Source organism: Triturus cristatus, chromosome 3_1 (assembly GCF_964204655.1).
Source record: "Triturus cristatus chromosome 3_1, aTriCri1.1, whole genome shotgun sequence".
Classification (NCBI taxonomy): Eukaryota; Metazoa; Chordata; class Amphibia; order Caudata; family Salamandridae; genus Triturus; species Triturus cristatus.
The window spans coordinates 998,343,027-998,362,294 of record NC_140583.1 but is presented as its reverse complement, the minus strand read 5'-3'; the positions used below and the strand labels follow the sequence as shown (position 1 = coordinate 998,362,294).

Genomic DNA, 19,268 nt, shown 5'->3' with positions numbered 1-19,268 from the left:
ATCCAAAACGCCTCCGCCCGACTGACCTTCAACGCCCCCCGCCGCAGCCACATCACCCCCCTCCTGAGAGACCTGCATTGGCTCGCCATCAACAAGAGGATCACCTTCAAGCTCCTCACCCACGCACACAAAGCACTCCACAACGCCGGACCAGCCTACCTGAACAGCAGACTCAGCTTCTATACCCCCACCCGCCAGCTCCGCTCCACCAGCCTCGCCCTCGCAGAGGTCCCCCGCATCCAACGTACGACCGCCGGCGGCAGATCCTTCTCTTACCTCGCCGCCAAAACCTGGAACACCATCCCAACTCACCTATGACAGACCCAAGACCTACTCGCCTTCAGAAGACTCCTCAAGACCTGGCTCTTCGAGGAGTAGCGGCACCCCCCACGCCCCCCCCCCACCGCCTTGAGACCCTCACGGGTAAGTAGCGCGCTTTACAAGTACCCTGATTGATTGATTGACAACCAGAGTTGCTGAAGTTACAGATGTCTAGAATTCACACACGTCAGCCTCCCTCATCGGATAGTTCTGTTGAGCCGTCAAGATGCAAGAACACCTTATTGTTTCTAGCACAACTTTTATCCAGAATTTAGCAATTTCCTCAATGCAACATTACCCATCATACCTATTGGAGGATATTGGATTATTTTCCGAGGTGGGTGACAGTCCACTTCAAGGAACAATCACTAACCTTGTTGGGGTGAACCCATTCCAATGCAGGGTCATGGTCACATTAATTCACTACATGTCCCACTTTTAAATATCATGCACCCAACGTTGTGGGCTAGAAGACTCACAGAGGGGTGACTTACTAATATTTAAAAGGGAGGCTTTTTTTCTATCAAAAAGTGTTGCAATGTTGGCATTACACTGTAGCAGACAGGCTACACAGGGTAAGCTTGAAACCATGTTTTCTTTATGGCGCACTTGTGGATGGCACAATAAGTGCTGCAGTACACATGTGACAGTTACCTTCCTCATGTCATGCGTGAATTTCTGCACTATAACCCTATAGTATACAAGTACCATAGTGTGCAGAGTCTAAAAATCAGCAATAAAACAGGGTCCAGCAAAATGTGAAAAATCAGGGATAACCATGCAGAAAAGGCGTATTTCCTTCACCCTAAAATATTCACCACTATTGTTTAGTTAGGTAGGGAGAACCATGCTTTTGCAGCGTGAAACAATTCTACACTCACATGCAATACAGGACGATACCATCTACTGGCTGAACACAAAGCGCATATGTAATGCAAAAGCTTTTTCTTTGGTGTATCCGAAAGGCAGAGCCAGTATGATTCACCTCGGAGGTCAAACAACTGTGAGCGAAGGAGGGCTGCACCAACTGCACAGCATTTGACGGCTTCACAGGCGGCAACCACTGAAGCCAGGATTATTAACATTGGCAATCAGCTCTGGAGCCAGTGACGAAGACCAGAAGAGTGCGGAAAGGCCTGGTCCTGACATTACTCCGTGCACACAGAGCATTCCTATTTCTCTACTTGCCTTTTGCCCATAACAGGAGGCCAGCAACGGCTTTTGGGAAGGAAAGGCTGACAAGTCTTGCAGCTACCTGAAGCAAGATGAAATGACACACAAAATCTGGTGTACATTATAGCCTTATAACCTGCTTTCGAAGGCTTTACCAGCTGTTAAATGTCTTGAACCAGAGTTATAGGGACTCTCCTGCGACTCGAGCCTATAACAAGAGAGAGGGCCTTTAACTACCGGTATAGCCTGAGGCAGAAGGCTATACAATGCTATTAGAACAGTCCACTCTCGGGAGGTAGAGTGTTTTAAATCAAAAAAGTGAAACAGAAAGCAAAATAGCCCTGATCCACCTCATCATTTCAATGGAGCTGCCAACAAACCCACGGTCTCATATTGATACACATCCTCTTGCGGCAAGTTGCGCAAAGAATGGGCAACATTTTCTTCAAGTCAGATGGCAGGAAGAACTCTGAAAGTAAACTAAATTATTTTCTTTTAAACGTACCACACACTTAAAAACAGTTAATTCGGGGTGCCAAAAGGACTCTTCTGCACAAAGGAAAATCTTTCGCCAATTCCTTTGGCCATAATTCCCGATTGCACCACTAGATGGCAGTAATACGTAAAACATGAATTTGAAAACGGTTTCTGGCAGAAAACAAAGGCGTGGCTGTGGCGAACAGCAGAGACATGTTCAGAGGATTACGAGGGGCTTACAGCATGCCCGGTTCTGGAGTGGGCCAGGCCCTCCCAAAATAGCCCCATGGCCCACCCAAGGCCCACTCACAAGCAGAAAATCATCCTTAGTTCTTTTTACTGACGAAACAAAAATCTAACTGGCCTGCAGGTTTGCAAAAAAAAGTCTAGTTATGCAACTTTCATCTATAACGCCACCGCCGTGGGCTATTTTAAGTGCCTGGGGTCAAGGGCAAGGTCACTGAGGATGGCATCTATTACTGTGCACTGTAAGCAGAAGGAACCCACTATATAGAGACCCAAGCTCCAGCTACCAGTAATTAAGAGATGAAAACATTATATGGCAGAAACAGTGTGAAGGATTTTCCAATGCAAGAAAAGTGAGTATAAATGGGCATACATTCAGGGTACATCTTTTAGTAGTGGTTTGTTATATTTTGTTTCTGCTTTGACTTTATTCCTAACTTATGGCCAGGGACACTGGAATTATGTGACTGGGGAAAACCAAATATGCATCAGGGGTGACTCAATTATGTGACAAGAAAAGGCAAATTACTATATGTGGGACATTTTATGATCGTATTACTTCTTATTTTTACATATTTACACATCCTCACTGTCTTGGCAACGGTTACAGCGCGTTAGTATTAGTTTAGCACCGAAATACATTACTGGGCAACTGAAAGGTGACCAGTCAACCTTTGTGAAAGGCCTTCCACTGCGCAGCAACACCTCGCTGCGTTTTTAGTAAATTTTGATTTGTTTGAGCTCGAAACAATGTAACATTTTTGCAAGTTTTGCAGCAGATAGATCATGTGACAAATGTGGCAAATCGATAATTATGCTGAATACACTGCAGCCACAGAATCCCAAATTCCAGAGGTCCTGCTAATAGCACTATATTAAGCAAAAAAAAATACTTACATTGGCCAAGTTTTGACAAGTGAAAAGATTTGCCACGTTTTAATCATACAACCGATACAAAATTGGAAGGGGCAGTGAAAGTGTCCACTATACAAAGAAAAGCACTGGCAATAATCCCATGCCAGCACTGGCACCTTGCTGGTGCTGTCCTGCCTCCTCTCAATCTCCTGAGGTGCTCGCAGAAGGCAGCGCAGTCTAATATAATTAATTAGAAAGAACATAACGAACAGACACCCCACTTTGGGGCATCAGTGGCTGTGCATTTATTCTCTCCTAACAAATGCTCTCATTTTGTCACATGAATACTCAGAATTGCAATATAGTCAGGGCCACTGGAATTCTGCAATTCTGCGTTTTATTCATAATTATGGATTTGGTAAATTTATTGTATAATCCATCATCAGCTACATAATTTGCAGATTTTAACAAAAAGCCATCTTAAACAGTTCAAAAATTACTAAACAATAACTGACGTTTTTTCCCGCAGTTGACAGCCCTTTGCAAAGGTTTACTGGTCATCTTTCAACTGCTTATTGCGGCAGTTGCATTCTAAACTGGCACTAATGAAGTGAAACTTTGTTCCAGACAATGTTAACGTACAAAAAACAAAAAGTCAATATAATAAAGCAATGCTACCACACATTACGCTGCATAATTTAGTTAACCCTGCTGCATAATTTGGTCCTCCCCATTGTATTAATGTAGTGCCCTGATTATAGGGCTGCTGCTACTTCTCTGGTCCTAAACCGATAAGATACTGGGATAATGCACTTGCTACGCAGATGTTACTACAATCTGTGGCTTCACAAGTTCATATCTTAATAATCAGCCTTCAGTTTGTGGGGTGTAGGAAAACTGCTTTACCTGCATGGTCATCCCAGATATTTTCACCTTTTCCGTGCCCTATTTTTGGTTTTATTTTTTTTACTTTATACACTTTACCTCTGCTAAGCAGGAGTAAAGTGCTTGTGCTTCCTGTTTAAACGTGGGCATATTGGCTTATATCTAACGGACACATCTAACTTGCCTAAACGTCCACAGTATATGGTTTAGGAAATGCACCTAGGGCCTGGAAGATAAATGGTGCTTGTGGACTGCAGCACCAATTGCGCGATCCACAGATTGGGCCTGCAAAACGTGGCTTAAGGCTTATCATTGTAACATGACTGCTGTAGTGTAAAACCTGCAGTGCAACCTGTTAGAACAACACTTTTGATGGACAAAGACCTCTTTTAAATATGGAAAAGTCACCCATATATAAGCCTTGTAGAACACAAGGAAGGGTGCATGGTATTTAAAAGCGACACACACACAAAATTAAATGTCACGATGTCCCTAGAGTGGAAGGCCCCAAAAGCTATTTTCTCGATGGCAGACCTGGCTGTACAGAAAACTAGAGTAATGATTAAAATATTAACACTGCTATCTGGGTTTGAGACCAGCAAGGAAAATAAATAAACCACTTTTTTAATAGCTATAAAAATCCAATTTAAATTGGGAAGTTTGATTTTTAAAAGCATTAGGAAAACTAACTCTAAGAAAGTTACATTAACCCTGCCTGAACCTCCTGGAGGCCAATTTGCATTACTCCCTAGCAGCTTCTCAGCCAGTACTAACCTTTAATGAGGTGTGAAATTTCTTCCAGTAGCAACACAATAGACCACTTTGATAGTCCGGTGGACATGAATGGGCACTTACGACTCCCATAGCTCGACATTCAGGATGAGGGCTGCTGCCCCTTCTGTTGGCACTACAGTTGGGCCCTTGAAAGGGATTAAAGAGGGTCAGATCACAATTATTGTTATCCTCTGTCTGGTTGCTGAAGCACCCTGCTATGTCTTTCCTGACTTCGACATCAATTTTTGTTGTGGGTCCAGAGCCTGCTTCAAACAGGATTTTTATAGCTAGCGCCACGAAAAAAAATGTACTGTCCTACCATCAATATACACATTCTTAAACTCTAGATGTCCCTGATCTGGTTAAACGACAGACTTGTATTAGCTTAAAAAAAAGATGGGGGTAGCAAACAGTTCTAGGAGAGTTTACAGAAAGACAGCAGGAGTGGGTAAGTGTCTAAGTGTAGGAGGTGATTTGGGGGATAGTGGGTCACGGTTCTATTGGACAGAGGGATAGCAGTTTAAGAGGGAGAGTAGAAAATGTTTTTTACAGCAGGGTTGAACGAGATGGGTACTTGGGACAGCAAGCAGTGGTTCTGAGGACCCATAGGGCTTATTGAATGGACATCAGAAGGATGGTACAGAGGCAGCAAGAGGTTGTTATGGGCAGAGACTTTTTAAGGCAAGGACAAAGTGGGCAATTGCCCATCTCCCCCGCGGAAAATGAACCTTTTTTTAGTTCACTTCTGCCTATTTTGTATCTTAACCTTTGACTTGCATTTCAATGTGGTTAGACAACATGGGCTTGAGAAAAAAAAGGAGTATGAAAATTCAAAGTTTTTCCATACTGGGGCCCCCAAAATATTTCTTGGCCAGGGACCCAAAAATCCTTAAGATGATACTGGTTATGAGAAACATCGGGGTGTGGCTAGAGGAGCGCACCAGGGGGTGGGTAGTGGCTAAGCGAGGGCCGCCGTGTGCCCTCGTGGAAGGACCGCACAGTGTGGTTATAAGAGGACCACACACGGTAGTTATGGAGGGACGGCACCAGATGTTCTAAAGAAGAATATCAAGAAATGGTTACGAGGGCTGCAGAGGATGGCTCCTGGGTGGAGACAGCGGTAGTGGGTACAGAGGACACCCCCGCGTGGTTCCTAGAGACAGCAAACAGGACTTGCTATCGATAGTAGGATGTAGCCGCTGGGGAAAGCAGGATGCGTTTCCAGGAGACAGTCTATGGTTCGAGGAACAGCAGAGCTTCCAACAAGGGCTGAAGAGGTTGTAGGGGGAAGCAGGAGGTGGTGCTTCCAGGGGACAGCAGAGGAGGGTACAAAAGAAGTGGTTATTGGGAAAGCAGGTGATAGTTACACTGGAACAAAAGGAGGGGTCTTCAGAAGGAAAGTAAGGGTGATCACACGGGGCGCGGGGAGTCATTTGATGAGGCAGCAGGGGCCAAAGTGATGAGGCAGTGGCGCTTACAGAGGGGCAAGGGGCTGCTCACAGTGCACCCGGATCGTTACAAATGTCTTGACATCTACGTTTTTAAAGTGGTAGAAAAGGATAGATTACGGAGAGGCAACAGGAGCAGAATTTGTGGCACTGTTCAGGACAGGAGGTGTTTACTCGGAACTCTGCTTCCTTTCCTAGCAGCGTGCTCATCTCCTGACATGGCCACCACACGGGGTGGGGCGGCAGAAAGGGAGTTCTACCCCAGGCCCGCATTGTTTCAGCAAGATTTAGTAATGTATTTATAAATGTAAGCAGGCCTGCCATCTTCATTAATAGAGGCACATGACATGGTCATAGCACTAGATTGCACCAGATGGCATGTTTTCTCTTACCCCGAGTTACACTTGTTGAAATACCTTGCAAGAAATTGCTCTGGCACCTGCCAAAAGCAGAAAAAGTGTGCAGAGGCCCCCAGCCCGCCCATTATTTTTTTGCCTGGGTCCTTTCTCGCAAAGACTTCTGACAAGCCTGCCTCCTGAACCAGCTAATTGAAATTCAGAAGCCTCATGGTTCTTCCTGGTGCAATGCCCAAAGTTGCTTTTACCTTACAGCACGATCGTTCTGTGAAACAAACCACCCATATTTAATTTGTTATACAATTTGGTAACCACCCTGCTCCATGGCCTCACAGACTACACACTTGCTCCCTCCCTGCTCCCCCACACCGTCTTTAAGGGCGTCCTACAGGCAGCAGCACGTGTCATCCTTGGCCTGAGGAAATAGAATCAACTTCACCCCGTGTTAATAAAACTCCATTGCCCTGATAGCCCCTGGCTAATGCTGCAGAAAAGTTCCCCATTTTCCGTCTATGTACTTAAAAACTGGAAAAACAACAATTGATGGACAGAATGCAGAACAATGTCGTACATTCACCCCAGTACAGAGATCTGGGCCTAAATCCATCGTTTTTTTGCTCACCATGCCATTCCAGTTTGAACCCAGCCATATGCAAATCAGTCTTGACCCTGCGCCCAATGGGAACAGTCCAGACCGAACTGCCAGGCAAGGTCCTCCCTGGACTGGAGACAAGCATCCTAGGACCGGTTTCGGGCTTTCAGCCCTCAGCAGTCAGAATAGCTTGACTCCAGTGGCATGGAGAGCACGGGGTGACAAATGCAAAAAGAACTATTGATGGAAAGAATGCAGAACAATGTCGTACATTCACCCCAGTACAGAGATCTGGGCCTTAATGCATCGTTTTTTTGCTCACCATGCCATTCCAGTTTGGACCCAGCGATATGCAAATCTGGAACAACATCACCAGGACTGACTCAATTTGCGAAGGATGTGGAGAAGCAGCTGTTTAAAGAACACTACATCACAATGCATTAACCATACACAACCCAGTTTTCTCCCCTGTGACTCGATGACTATGCTTTTCTTTGACCCTGTGCTGCACACCACTGACTTTGGGCTAGGTTTGCTCTATAGAATAAATGGATTAAGCAGGAGGCACATCCTGCTTGGGGGAAAGGAGCACAGCATGGTGCAGAACAGTCCTACAACACACGAATAACCATGTGGGCACATGCAAATCCATTCAAGGCACATGCATAGCCACACATGGCGCAAGCATTGCCAAGTGCTGTGCGTGCACTGCCAAAACGGCACACCCAGAGCCAAGTATAGCCGCAGGTTTATCTAGGTAGGGAGCCTGCACAGAAGCATGCTGAGCTTGCAGAATCATCTACCACGAGATGCGTTCGTTTAACAGCTTTGAGTGCACAAGGACCCGAGCATCTGAGGGAAACAGAGACCAGGGGAACTCGCCCATAGCTTCCATGAAAAACAGAATAATAACCGCAGAGATTCTGAGCTCGGAGAGCCATTTTAATTCCGACCCAGTCACACATCCCAGCCGCCGGAGAAGTGCCCTGGCAGCCTGCTGGCATCTCTGCGCCCCCATTAATTCCCTGCCCCCTCCCCCTCTGGCGCTAACCTTCTCCAGATAACCTTGACAGCAGAAAGGCCTGCTGACACAGGCACAAGTGTGAGCTTCAGTGAATCCAAACAAGCCTGAGCGGCAGGCCCGGCCCCTGCTGCACTCCCGCCAGGCCCAAGCCTCGCAGGCTGCCAGCAGCGGTGCATCATGGGTAGGCATGAGGCAGGGCCGCACAGCACACTGGACGATTGTTCCAGCGCATTCCCTGGGCGCGCGGGCACGGAGGAGCACGGGAACAAAGGCCATGCCGAGCACAGGTGGAGCGAGGGGCGCCCAGTCCCGTCAGAGGTCACAGGAACATAGGTTTTAGGCAGAAAGGGAGCGCCCTACAAGCCTTATAGGCACGAGGCTAGGAGGCTCACTGCAGAGGTTACAGTCACATAAATCTTACAGGCAACCGAGGAGGAGAGAGGTGAGCGGGCACAGAGAGTGGGCGCCCTAGAAGCCTTACAGGCACGGGGTTAGGGGGATATGACGCTCACTGCAGAGGTTACAGTGACATAAATCTTACAGGCAACCGAGGAGGAGAGAGGTGAGCGGGCACAGAGGCAGAGAGTGGGCGCACTACAAGCCTTACTGGCACGGGGTTGGGGGGGGGGGTAAGAGGCTCACTGCAAAAGTTACTGTCACACAAGCTCTACAGGCATTGGTGGCAAGTGCACAATCCCTGCACCGGTTACAGTATCACAAGCCTTACAGGCACGGGGTTAGGGGGATAGGAGGCTCACTGCAGAGGTTACGGTCACACAAGCTACACAGGCACTGGGGGCAAGTGCGCGATCCCTGCACAGGTTACAGTACTACAAGCTTTGCAGGCAGCTGGGGGTGAGGGTAGGTTAATGGGTGCAATGGGTGAGCTCGAGCTCTCTACAAGCCTTACAGGCACAGGGTTAGGAGGATAGGAGGCTCACTGCAGAGGTTACAAGCAGACAGGGGAGGTGAAAGTGTGAGCTCCGAACAAACCTTACAGGCACGGGGTTAGGGGGCTCACTGCAGAGGTTACAGTAACATAAGATATGCAGGCTGCAGGGGCAGAAGCGAGTTCCCTGCAGAGCCTACAAGAACAGGCCATGAAGGCACCAAGGTCGGCAGTGAGCTCTGTAGAGAGCGGACAGGGATGTGCGCAAGTGGTGGAAAGAAGTTCACTGCCCTGCTTACAGTAACATGCCATACCGACCTTTGAGCAGAGCTTACAGAAACATGGCCTGTCGTGCACACACAAGGGGTGTGGGGGAGTTCCCTGCTCAGGCTATAGTAACTTGTCACAGAGGCAAAGGGAGGAAGTGGGTGCTCACTGCAGAGCTTACAGTGAGAGATCATACGGCAAACAAGCATTGGCATAGCCAATAGGTCTCGCCTTTGGGACCTTATAAGTGTTTGGCCATGCAACGGTTGATGTTGTTGCACCAAGGATATTGTGCTGCATAACTACTTAGAAGGTCCCAAAAGCGAGACCTATTGGCCATGCCAATGCTTGTTTCGGTAGGCACGGGAAGATTAAGTGATTTGCCCAGAATCACAGGATGTGGAGTCGACCCCAAGGCTCGAACCTTGGTTTCCCAGCTCCAAAGTCTGCAGTCTAGCCGTGAGACAACAGTTCTACTTTTCCTAAAGGTTCAGAGAGAAGCAGACCTCTTAAATCCACAGTTCCCTGCCTCAGAATCTTATCCAGTCTAATGTGTCCCTTTGCATTCTGTAACTTGTAGTCCTGTAGTAATACTGCTATAAATGTGACTACGAGAAGCAGAATGCAAAAAACAAAGCTGAGCTGGGCGAGCTACCCGAGCACGACTTGGGACACATGAGAAGTCTCCTAAAGGTCATTGAGGACTTGGGGTGTCTGCAGAGGAGTCGTGACCTCCTTGATTGGGATAATTAGCAACATGTGGCTATGCGCGAGCTGATTGGCCATAAAACAACATGTTCGCAATCAGGGGCCCTTTGTTGTTCCTGCACAAACACAAGCCCACTCGCTTTGTGGAAGAATGTCATTAGCGGGCACACCGGCTCTCGAGTGCTCGTAAATTGCCAGTTGACCTTTCCTAACCTCATTATCCCTGGGCGTTTCAGAGGCTGGGACACAGCGGGGTGCCCAGGGTTTTATTGTGCCCATGTGGCCGAGCAGTCTCTTCTAATGCGCGCGCACACACCCGTTAAGCTGAAAGGTCATCAGCGCCGCTGGTTACAATTGGCTGGCAACATTAATATTTACAAGCAGTCGAGACGTGGCATTTCGTGAGGCCAACACAGATTTGGGCTGAGGGGTCCAGCGTCAGGCACTCAGTCCGTATCTGACCCGGGCTGGGTTTCAAGTAAACATGACCCGCGGTAACTTGAAAGCTAGTCCTCGCTCCTCTCATTTTAAGCTTGTTTGTAGTGTGATCCTCGGCATCCTCGTCACGAGGACAGCTCCGCTGCAGCCCTAGGAGTTCATTTATTACGCAGTGTGATGAGTTCTGTAGAAGAACTACAATAGTCCAGGAGTGGAAGTATAGTGCCCTGGTGACAGAGTCAAAGGGTAGGCAATCTGCTACTAGCAGGCCTGCATGCTTAGTGAAACAAGGAATGCAGCGTCCCGCAAGTGGTGTGCGCGAGAGCGAGCACCAGGCCATATGTTTTGAATTATTGCGCCCGTGTCTGGGCACGAGAATACAAAACATATTGCGCCGTGCGGGTACCCGCAATCAATAGGCCACACACGCATGAGCGTTGTGTGTGGTGAGCTTTTTGAAGCCCTTACAATAAGTCTCGCAGAGCAGCGCATGCGCGCTGTTAGGCGAGACCTAAAAAGTGGTTCAACTCCCTTGAGAGCTTACACAACCACCAGGGATGTTTAGCGTGGCGTGGAGGGCTGGCCCAGTTCTCCCAGCTTGCACACCTCTAGCACCACAGATAGTGAGAGCAAGGGCTGAAGATAAAGAAAAATAAATATATGGGCCAAATGATTGCACACACTGCCAAAACGTCACACGTTGTGACCTCATAGGAAGGGACCGAACAACACTAGCATACCTAGCATTAATAGTAATAATTTTTAAATTATGACCGCCTATTCCATATGTTTGCCTAGGGAGCATTAGGGGGTCCTCTTGTAGACCCCCGCCCCCCCGTGACAGTTCTCCTGTCCAGCTTGCCCACGGTCTGCTATCCCCTGCTGCCTGTCTACCTGCTGCCCTGTTTGGGCCTCCTCTGCTAGTTTCTTGCGTTGTTTTGCCTTTCTGCTCTTTTGTCTGCCCTCTGTTTTGCCTTTTTCTGATCTCTGCTTTGCACTCGTCTGCTGTTTTTTCCTTTTCAGCTAATTTTTTTAGCCTCTTATTTTTTTTAATCGTTTTCTGCTCTCCGTTTTGCCTTTTCTGCTCATTTATCTGCCCTCTGTTTTGCCTTCTTGTGCTCGTTACTTCCCTCTGTCTCCCTCCTCCCACCGTGTCTCCCCCCCCCTCCCCCCCCCCCCAGGACCTACTTAATGGAGGCCACAATGCAAACCCATTGAGCAGGTCCTTGTGCCGGCTCCCCCTGCGACAGTTCTCTTTTCCAGCTTGCCTGCAGTCTGCTACTCTCTGCTGAATGCCTACCTGCTGCCCTGTTTGTGCCTTTCTCTGTTCGTTTCTTGCTCGGTTTTGCCTTTCTGCTCGTTTTTCTGCCCTGTTTTGGCTTTATGCTAGTTTTCCTGCCCTCCATTTTCCCTTTCCTGCTCGTTTTTCTGTCGCCTGTTTTGCCTTTTATGACAGTTTTTCTGCCCTCTGTTTGACCTTTTCTGCCTTCTGTTTTGCCTTTTTATGCTCATCTCTTCCCGCCATTTCCACAAGACCTGGCTTTTCGACGGAGACCTTGAACCCCAGCGCCCAGATACCCCCAGGGATGACCGTGCAGCGCTCTTCAAATGATGATTGATTGATATGTTGAATTACCTAAATAGCATGGGGTGACTGGCTCGCTCTCAGTCATGGGACACAAATCTTCCAGTGCTGCACCTCACTTTCAGAAAGCACTGTTTCCAGGTGTATCAGTCTAATTGGTTCTACTGAAGGTGACAGACTACAACCCCCAGAAAGCACCCATTTGTTAAATCAATGCCCTGGGGTGCTAATATTTGTTATCCCCTTAAGCAACATGTGTATCCCATGTTCACCGGGCCATTGAACTCAAGTTGCACCGCACTGATAAGGCACAAGGTGGCCAAAGGCATTCTGGGTTTGCTTGGCCTCGGTCTAAAAGATGTGGTTTGTCATTTTGAGCTGGATGTCCATGTAGGAGTGGGACTAAGATGAATGTACATACAGCTCCTGTCCGAAGTGGTTTTTAAAAAAATGGCCTGGAATGTGGCCAGAGTAACTAACAGCAAATAAGATTCATTCAGGCATATCACCACCACTTTCAGTGGTTTCCGAACTGACGTCAAAGAGAGGCAACGTATGCCCAGACATTAGCTCCCTGCTCATTTGCCAGTGGATCATGCGCGATCTCCCGGAGGAAACCTAAAAGGTTGAACCGCTCTGGGGCTGCCTGTGCTCCTGTTTGAAGGGGACAGGGTCTGGCACCAGCAGTGCAGGCTGGACGATTCCTTCTGCAGCAGGACCAGTGCGGGTTTGCTTTTGACTGATCACTTTCTGACGTGGCACGGAGGGGGGTCGGTCTGCGATGGAATGGAATCAGTCCATTGTAAATACAGTGGCTGCGATTAAGCGAAGCATTCCACCCATCGCATTTCTGGCATTGGTTTTTGGCCCTTCTCAAAGGTAAAGGGAGTGCTATCCTTGGGAGAAAAGAGGCACGCAGTGAGGCCGGTATTTGCCACGCCATTAATGGTGTTACCATTTTAGCCGCCCGAGTGCCATTGCTCGTCCCAGACTAAGGGAGGCAGTGCCTTTCATCCTTTACCTCGATCTAAAGGAGCATGTGAGGTGTCCAACTCTTAAAATAGTAGAGGGGATACGTTAACACGTGCACAATAGTGCACAAATTGGAAGTTAGATTTGGAAAAATCATTATACACGTCTGTTTGCGCCTGAATTCTGCAGAATGCAGAATTTGTCCGCTGGGTGGAGCTGTCGTTCCAGAATGAGATCGAACGCTGCAGGGAGTCACCGGAGGGAGCGGGAATTATTGCAAAGCTCCAGGAACCCTGCGGTCTGTGGGAAGAGGCTGGAGAGGGGGTGGTGGGGGAGGGAGTGTGACATGGAGAGAGAGGAAAACGTAAACAGGCTCCAAAAACAGGGCAGCATTTCAAGGCGCCTGACGATCACGAGACGATCTTCAGAGGTCTGTGCTCGGGGTGTCAATGCAGGTGGGTGGTCGGTAGAGGAGGATGAGGGGCCTCTGCACTTAGGGAGGGGGGTTGCACTACAGAATACCAGGTCTGGGGCCACCACCAGGGGCACAAGAGTAAAGCAGCCTTGTCGCCCCACTGACCGGTCAGTACCACACACATCGGCAGTGCTCACTTGTATGTACTTCGAGAGGGTGGGATGCTGGAAAACAAACCAAAAACACACGGTAGCATACCCAACTCACCCTCATTTGGAGGGTCTTAACCTTCTTCTCAAGAATATGCACCCTCCAAAAACAGCACGCCTCCATAGATACAACTTAGGGTCACCCTATTTCAAAACACAATCTTGGGGGGCGAGACATGAAACCCTTTATTCCACGTGGTTACCAGCGTTATTGATTCTCCCCCGTGCATCAGCAGCGCCCACCACAGGACAGGGAGACAGTGCGACAGGATGGCCCTGCCGCAAGGAGATCCTGGGATGGGGAGACACGAACACTCGGACAGGGAGTCGGGGACAAGGAGAGGCTGACACTCGGGCACAGAGAATGGCCAAGGCTCTGCCAGGTCACAGAACGAGCAGTAAACAAAAAGGGGCATTGAAATGGGTCCAATATTCATGCCCAAACGCTCCAGATAAAAACACTGATCAATTTCTCAACAGTGACTAAACATTCCTGAGGTAATCCCGGTCAGTAACGCAGCGCCTGTTTAAACTTCACATTTTCGTCTTGGATGTTTTAAGATTTTCTACTTCCAGATGTTAATTTTCAATTTTCTTTTTTTTTTTTTACAGGCAACATATGACTCTTGTGTATTGCATACCGTGAACCAAGACGCCTAAGGTGTCCGAGTGAATTCAGGACGTTGATCTATATTTAGGACAGCAAATGATTGAGACCCTCGAAGGCGAGGCAGAAGACAGTGCTGATCCTCACCACACCTTTCTGCGGGCCAATCCTTGGCCCGTATTCAGAGTGTACAAAGCAATGGTCATGTGTGCCAGTTGTAATAGTAGAAAAGTGTGAATGAAGCAGGTCCACAGCTGTCAAAATATGGACAGCAAAAGACACACAATTGATGGACGGAATGCAAAACAAATCAAAACATTCACCCCCAGTCAAGAGATCTGGGTTAAATCCATCATTTGCTCACCATGCCACCCGAGTTTAGACCTGCAAATCAGTCTTGACCCTGTGCCTCATGGGAACAGTCCAGCCCGAAGTGCCAAGTCAGGTCCTCCCTGGACCTTAAACAAGCATCCTAGGACCGGTTTCAGGGTTTCACCCCTCATCAGCCAGGCTAGCTTGAATCCAGTGGCACAGTGAGCATGGGACTCACGTCTGGGCATACCCGGCGCACTTACGGCGAGAAAGCAAAAGACACACAATTGGACAACACAAAAAGAAAATGTAGGGCTTAGTGTGTAGGGAGATGGTGATTAGGAGGAAATAAAAGTACGTTCAGGAGGACTGGGTGAAAAGAGTACTGAAGAGGAAAGAGATGCCGTGTGAAACATGCGGATGGAAGATTCCAGAAAAAGGCCAAAAGATCTGTGTGAGAGACTGCAGAGGAAAGTAATGTTAGGGAGGGAGTACGGAAGTGACAGACACTCTGAAGACGGCTACCCAAGCCCCAAACCTTAGCAATGTTTCATTCATTGATTCATACATTCAGAACTGAAACATTTTCAATTCCAATCAATCAATTAAAACAGAATGATCGGCCTTACTGATATATTTGAAACTGCCACTGGGAGATGCTGAGATAAGATACATTTTGATATTCGGACTGGGAGAAACCAACATTAGGACGGGGAGTTGAGGACAATGGGATAGTGGCCCTGGGACATTGGGACAGAGTGACAAAGACAAGAAACTCTGACACTAGGCGAAACTGTGAGATGCAGGCCCCGGTGGATAGGAGACAATGAGACAGAAACATGAGATTGGGGCACCAGCAGATAGGTTCGTGCATGTCTACAATGACTATAGACTAGAGTGTACCGCCTATATTCAAACCCATAACAAGTTAGTTCCCACCATCATACAAATATTTACAAATTGTCCGGAGAAGGTCAAAGTGTAAGGCCTTAATAGGTTGCGCACACACTTGGGGACATCGACAACCAGCAGACATCACTCTGCTAGTGCGAGTCACGAATAGTGCCAAGATACAGTATAAATAACACACAATGCATTGCCTAAAAAGAGCACCAAATACTTTTAGAGATGGTTAGGGAAAGCAAGCTTGTGAACCAACACAGGGTAGAGATTTGCTACTCACCTGTATTTCGAGAGGTTATTCAGGGGTGGCGGGGCGCTGCACATGCTGTAGGTTTCACACACAGGAACAGGAAGCGAGTCCCGCACAAAGAGCTGCTGGTCTTGGGAGGTAGAGCTCTTGAATGCCTTGCGGCTGTTAATTCCTTGTAGAGAAACTGTAGAAAACAAACAAAATGCCTGTGTTTGTAAATTCAGCATACTACCACGCTTTGCCAAGCCTCAGACAAAACTTGCTCCTCACGCCTCAGTAATTCATGGCCTTCTTTACCTCAGCAGCACGGTAAATACTTAATCCACCATTAGCAAGTTAGACTTAGATGTACATTTATCTCCTATATACACAACCGGATGTGACCTCAGATGCACCTTGTCAGAACCAGTTGGGGGAGGTTCTGGGGCTCACTGGGCCCCAGCCATTCGGGTGTGGGGGGTGGGACTGCAGCCTCGTTTTCTACCGATGTTCCACAGACAGGCCCTTTGGCTCTGCAGACTGAGCAAAAAGATAACCCAGTAAGCACTCGACTCTCATAGCAGACGTGGATTAGCAGTCCAAGGCTTACTCAGGGTGGTTGGTGGTGGTGTGGGGTCAGAGATTCCAAGCTCAACCTGCACAAAAATAACCTTTCCATAGATGGAATGTCTAGCCAGTGCTTGATCTCGTAAAAAGATAAGTATTTTATTTCAGTGCTTAAGTTGTAAAAAAACAAATGTCTGGGCCATTCTCAAGAGGCCACTGCAGCTTGCACCACCCATTGGCCCTGCCAGCACCGGTATAAACACAGCTACAAACCATCACACGTGTGTGTGATAGTTCAGACTATTCCAAGTCACCCAAAGCTTAAAAATGGCCTGGATGGCTGGTACTATTAATTTTTTATGTTTATTGAATTATTAAACACTCGATGTGCTCACCTGAAAAATTGATAAACAGCGCCACTAATTGATGGATGGTTGTAAGTGCCAGAGTAGAAAATTAAGTGCCAGTGCAGAGCATCGGCAAACACCGGCTCAAATTAAGCACAGCTTTTCTTCCACAAAAACACAATATTGCAAAATCGCTACCTGCTCACATCTACAATAAGGAACTAATATTTGTATACAGTATCACTAACCACAAGGCACTTTTCCTCCCTCAAAGTGTACTAGTGCAAATGCGGAATAACCTCGCTGATGCTAATCACTCTTGGGGCACAAGTCTAGCAGCTGCGCCCTGCAACTGTGAATCACTAGACCTCTCTAGTCGGTCTTTTAAAGGGTCAGTCCCTCTTGTGTTACAACCTTTCCTTGCTGGCTCCTTTGGGCGCAGCACACCTTTATTACCCAGTTCACTGGAATAGGATCTACAGGAGCAGTACTTCTGCCAGTAAATACTGGTGTTTTCCGCCGTTTCTCCAATCTCAACCATATATACCCCTTTTCAGGTGCCCTCAACGGGATGGAGTGCTGCAGTTATTGCGGGGAAGCAGAGGAGCACTGTTAGTTAGGAAGCAAACAGGCCCCAACTAAACCACCTCCCAAAAGGGAATGATCACAGCAGCTGGATACTGCTGCGTTTCAAAGGGATTCCAGACTCGACCCTGCCATACCTCAGACTGGTGCTTTCCAGAATGTTCAGGGATGCCAGCAATGCACTATGCTAGTTTGACTGGCTCTGCAACCTCCATTTTGCATATTGTCCGACACGGAAATCAAGATGGATTTCACTGTGCCCACAGAGCAACAAAGCAGAAAAGGAAAAACAATATATATGTATCATCCTGGACAGAGAGAGATTTATTTCACAAAGAAAAAAAAGAACACTTTCACTTGTTTCAATATGATATTTTATACACAATCAATCAACTTTCCATTTTACAGTATTTCATTAATTCCTACATAGTGATATACACAGTACGTGAAGGGCAAGATTCTAAAACAACATCTCATACATTACTTGCAACAACATATGGTTTTGAATACTTTAACGCTGAAACACTGTGACCCGTGAAGGAGGAGTTAAGCAAGCAAAAACACAAGTTCACAAGCAATTAGAAAGTTGGGTATTTGGGAAAATGAATTTTGGGAGGGCTGTAGCTCCCAACTATTCAAACTGTGCAAAGGGAGAGTGACCCTGCTGATCCACGTGGCTAGCACGGCCTTCTGATCAGGTTCTTATGGAGGTCCCACTGGTGTCATCTTGGTTGGTCTGATCCCCTTGGCAAATGGTATTGATGTGTTTCGGTCCATGTTAAAAGGGGCCTCCTCCGGACAAAGATTTGGTAGCCAGGATTCCTTCTGGCCTAATTGGGAATCTCTGAGGGAGGTAATCTGTACAATTCCATTGTATGAGTAGACGCTAAAGCCTGTAATTATTTGATTCACTGGCGGAGAGACCCCTTCATGAGATCTATTTCAGTGGTGCGCATTTTGCGGCTGGTGCATATGGCGTTTAACAGACGGTTGCTTGAGGCCACTTAGACTGCAGTGCCACCGTCCCAGGGAGGATGCAGGATTCTGACTGTGTGTTGCCGCAGCCATAGCGTGGTAAACTCCAGCTTAATGGCACTCACTGGCATACTAATTGTGATGTATCCAGCTGGCCTAATAGATGTTTGTCGTTTCTAGCCTATATTTGATAGAAGCTTTTCCAGCCCAAAGAACACAACCCTTTACATGATTTCATAGGGTAGCATGGCACAATTACTACTAGCAATCTTATGTCACACTGGAAGCGGTCACATGTCCACGGGCACCCAGAGAGGTAGCATAGGACACGGTTAGAACATGGATAGTCAAGTAGGCCACTTGCCCTTGCAAGGAGGAAGTAAAAAAGGTCAGTCACTGCCACCCATCAGCTTCTTACAGCCTGGTGAGCCGACAGTAGTCACGCTCACCTCACAAAGGAAGGCGTGCATATTGTGCCTCCACACCACACCACTGAGCTCTACACTGGCCTGCAGTACCTTACTTAGGTGTTCTTTGCGTACACTCCTGAATGTCGTGTGCTGATGCCAAAACAAAAATGCCAACCTTTTCAGAAACCACATGCCTGTTCATTTAGGGCAAAGGCTCAAACCTGAAAATCGTGCGGGAGTGAGCCCTTTTGTCAGAAATGAACAGTTCACCTCAGAGTAATGATTCACGCCTACTAACACACACCCTGAATACCCGTTAAAGGCACAGTGCACTCGTTGGGAATTACAGACATCATAGAACAGCCATGTGTTCACAGTACGGATAGTAGAACATATTTACCTGTAGCAACAGTTCCTTGTGTTGGGATTTTACAAAGATCCAAAATCTATGGAGGACTTCCCTTTGACATCAAGAAAACACACAGGTCTATAAAAGTCTGAATGGTGAAGCAAAAGTTACTTATCTGTCATAACGCTCTTCAGAGCTGGTATCTTTCATGGAGTCACACTTGGTACAACTGGACTCCAGGGACAAACATGTTAACGCACCAACCTCTGGACTTGTTTTCTTTCGCCAAAGAAAATAAACACCGACCCATGTGCCCAACTATTTCCTTTGCTTTACTTAAGTATATTGTT

General features: G+C 47.4%; 1 protein-coding gene across 7 annotated transcripts in view; it reads right to left on the bottom strand.

Moving 5' to 3' along the window:
* Positions 1–19,268, bottom strand: part of WASF2 (WASP family member 2) — a 432,058-nt gene that overhangs the window by 112,446 nt on the left and 300,344 nt on the right. For all 7 annotated transcript variants that reach the window (XM_085645690.1, XM_085645694.1, XM_085645692.1 and 4 more), the window contains one exon: positions 15,737–15,890. In XM_085645690.1, coding sequence (XP_085501816.1) covers positions 15,737–15,890 — 154 coding nt within the window. The remainder of the gene's footprint in view (positions 1–15,736; positions 15,891–19,268) is intronic.